The 2,786-nt window shown below is 61.9% G+C and overlaps 1 protein-coding gene across 1 annotated transcript in view; it reads left to right on the forward strand.

Moving 5' to 3' along the window:
* The window catches only part of CDK10 (cyclin dependent kinase 10), a 2,555-nt gene extending 191 nt beyond the window's left edge, over positions 1-2,364 (forward strand). Inside the window, exons 2-11 of the mRNA XM_008639155.2 lie at positions 3-105; positions 221-302; positions 657-724; positions 934-986; positions 1,071-1,140; positions 1,220-1,279; positions 1,365-1,488; positions 1,569-1,708; positions 1,812-1,864; positions 1,954-2,364. Of these exons, the coding sequence (XP_008637377.1) occupies positions 3-105; positions 221-302; positions 657-724; positions 934-986; positions 1,071-1,140; positions 1,220-1,279; positions 1,365-1,488; positions 1,569-1,708; positions 1,812-1,864; positions 1,954-2,051 (851 nt within the window). The 3' untranslated portion in view covers positions 2,052-2,364. The remainder of the gene's footprint in view (positions 1-2; positions 106-220; positions 303-656; positions 725-933; positions 987-1,070; positions 1,141-1,219; positions 1,280-1,364; positions 1,489-1,568; positions 1,709-1,811; positions 1,865-1,953) is intronic.
* Positions 2,365-2,786: the final 422 nt, after the last annotated feature.

Consider the following 2,786-nt stretch of genomic DNA (forward strand, 5'->3'; position numbering starts at 1 on the left):
AGGAATGCCCATCAGCAGCCTGCGGGAGATCACCCTGCTCCTGCAGCTCCAGCACCCCAACATTGTAGAACTGAAGGAAGTGGTTGTGGGAAACCACCTGGAGAGGTGAGAGTCCCCTGTGTGTCCTCCCTCTGCCTTCCAGACCTCCTTGGAGCCCTGAGCCACCTCAGCAGACAAATCTGTCCTGGGGGAGGCTCTGACCTTGTCTTGTCTCCAACAGCATTTTCCTGGTGATGGGATACTGCGAGCAGGACCTGGCCAGTCTCCTGGAGAACATGCAGACGCCCTTCTCAGAGGCTCAGGTATGGGGTGCAGCAGGATTTGGGTCCAGCACCCCTGAGAGGGTGCTGTCATTCCTGCCAAAATATGTGGGCACTGTGAGGGGCTCCCTAGACCTTGAGGTGGGGGATGCCAGGGATTCTGATGCAGCCTGATTTGCTGAATCTCAGTGAACCCTCCAGGGACTTTCCAGGCTGGATTTGGGGCTGGAGCAAACTGTCAGGGAAACAGAGCTGGGAGAAAATGCCCACCCAGAACCCCCTGGGAGGACACAGGGGTGGAGGGACTTCAGGACACCCCAGTGGGTTTGGCCTGTGGGGGTTTGTCTAGCCAGCGCTGCTCCCGCAGCGGTCACAGTTCCTGTCCTCTGTCCCCAGGTAAAGTGCATCATCCTGCAGGTTCTCAAGGGCCTGCAGTACCTCCATGAGAACTACATCATCCACAGGTGGGAGCAGCAGGATGGAGCTGTGGGGACAAAGGGGTGTCTGGGGACGCTTCCCATGTGCTGGGAGCAAGCGGCACCATCAGGAGCAGCTCCGGGTGGGGGTTTGGTGCCCATCAATGTGGGAGCACCAGCAGGGTAGGGAGGCCATAGAATGATGGGATTGGCTTCTCCCTGCGGTCTCTCACCTCCAGCTGCTCCATTTCCCACAGGGACCTGAAGGTTTCCAACCTGCTGATGACCGACAAAGGCTGTGTGAAGATAGGTGAGTGCCGGCACCTGCGTCCCGCTCCAGCCGTGCCCGGAGCTTAGAGCTGGGCTCCCTCCTGACTGTGACTCTCTGTTGCAGCTGATTTCGGCCTGGCACGCACCTACGGGATGCCCCCCAAGCCCATGACCCCCAAAGTGGTGACTCTGTGGTGAGTGGCTGGTGCCGGGGCGGGTCCTCCCAGCGGGATGGGCTCGTGCTGGCTCTGCCACCAAGCGTCCCCTGTGCAGGTACCGCGCACCAGAGCTGCTGCTGGGGATGACGACCCAGACCACCAGCATCGACATGTGGTAAGGGGGGTGCTGAGGCTGCCTGGGTGGAGCTGGGGGGCTGCAAACTGCGGGGGGTCACTGGAAAGGCTCCTGTGCTCCCCAGGGCTGCCGGCTGCATCCTGGCTGAGCTGCTGGCACACAAACCGCTGCTGCCGGGCACCTCCGAGATCCACCAGATCGACCTCATCGTGCAGCTCTTGGGGACACCCAACGAGAACATCTGGCCGGTGAGAGCTCCCTGCCCATCTTCCCAGTCCTGTCTCCCTGGCTACTCCCCTGGCCCCTCCTCACATGCAGTTTCCCTCAGGGGTTCTCCAAGCTGCCGCTGGCCACCCAGTACACCCTGCGCAAACAGCCCTACAACAACCTGAAACACAGGTTCCCCTGGCTCTCAGAGGCTGGGCTGCGACTGCTCAACTTCCTCTTCATGTATGACCCGAAGAAAAGGTAAGAGCCAGGCAGGATGCAGGGTGGGTAGGGCAGGGAACCTGCCCCACGCTGTCCCCCAGGCTGGGGGAGTCCCTTCCACTTGCCCTTGCGCCCCCCCCAAGGCCACAGCCAAGGACTGCCTGGAGAGCTCCTACTTCAAGGAGAAGCCCTTGCGTAAGTACCCCCCCCCGCCCTGTCCTGGGGCAGGGCAGGGCAGGACTGGGAGGCTTTGGGCCCTGCTGACACCTCTCTGTGCCCCACAGCCTGTGAGCCAGAGCTGATGCCCACCTTCCCACACCACCGGAACAAGCGGGCGGCCGGCACGGGGATGGAGAGCCAGGCCAAGCGCAGCAAGCCCTGAGCTGTCCCATGGGAACAGGCACCATGTGTCCTGGCTGAGGTGGATTCCCTCAGCCCAATAGTCCTGGCCAGTGCCACGGGCTCCATCCATTCCCAGGACGGCTCCCAAAACCATCTCCCTGTGTGGGACGGGGCAGGCTCCAGTCTGGGGCGGGGCGAGTGTGGCCCCAGGGTCGGGAGTGAGGAGAGATGGGGCCTGGGGATGCCCAGGCTTGGCAGGGCCGGTCCTGTCCCACAGGGGTCCTGGCTTGTGCTGTCTGTGGGGGGCAACCCCGACTTTGCCATCATTAAAAGTATCTGAATTGGCAATGGTAGGAGGGAGTGACCTCATGCTTTGGTGCCAGCAGGGTTGGGAGAAGCTGTGGCTCTGCTCTCCTTCCTCTGTCTCACACATTCCTCCCTAGGGACAAGGATACCTCCATGCCAGCCCAGGTTCTGCCTACCTTTAAGTGGATCCCGGCTCCCACTCTCATGGGAGGTGGGAGCTGCTCCTGTAGGGTGATGTGCTGTCAGGTATCACTGCAGACCCTGCCCCTGGACCAGGCATCTTGGTCCCCCGCACCAGGACAGAACAGCCCATGCTGAGGCAGCCACTTTACTGATGCACTGAATAATTTACAGCAGCAGTGCCCGGGCTGGAGCAGGGCCCAGGCAGCGCTGTCTTGGGGGCTGATGAGTCCGGTGTCCTTGTGCCACGCGGTGGCCGTGCCCCTCCCTTCCTGGCAGGCAGGCAGCA

This window comes from Corvus brachyrhynchos, unplaced genomic scaffold, assembly GCF_000691975.1.
Source record: "Corvus brachyrhynchos isolate BGI_N302 unplaced genomic scaffold, ASM69197v1 scaffold365, whole genome shotgun sequence".
Taxonomy (NCBI): domain Eukaryota; kingdom Metazoa; phylum Chordata; class Aves; order Passeriformes; family Corvidae; genus Corvus; species Corvus brachyrhynchos.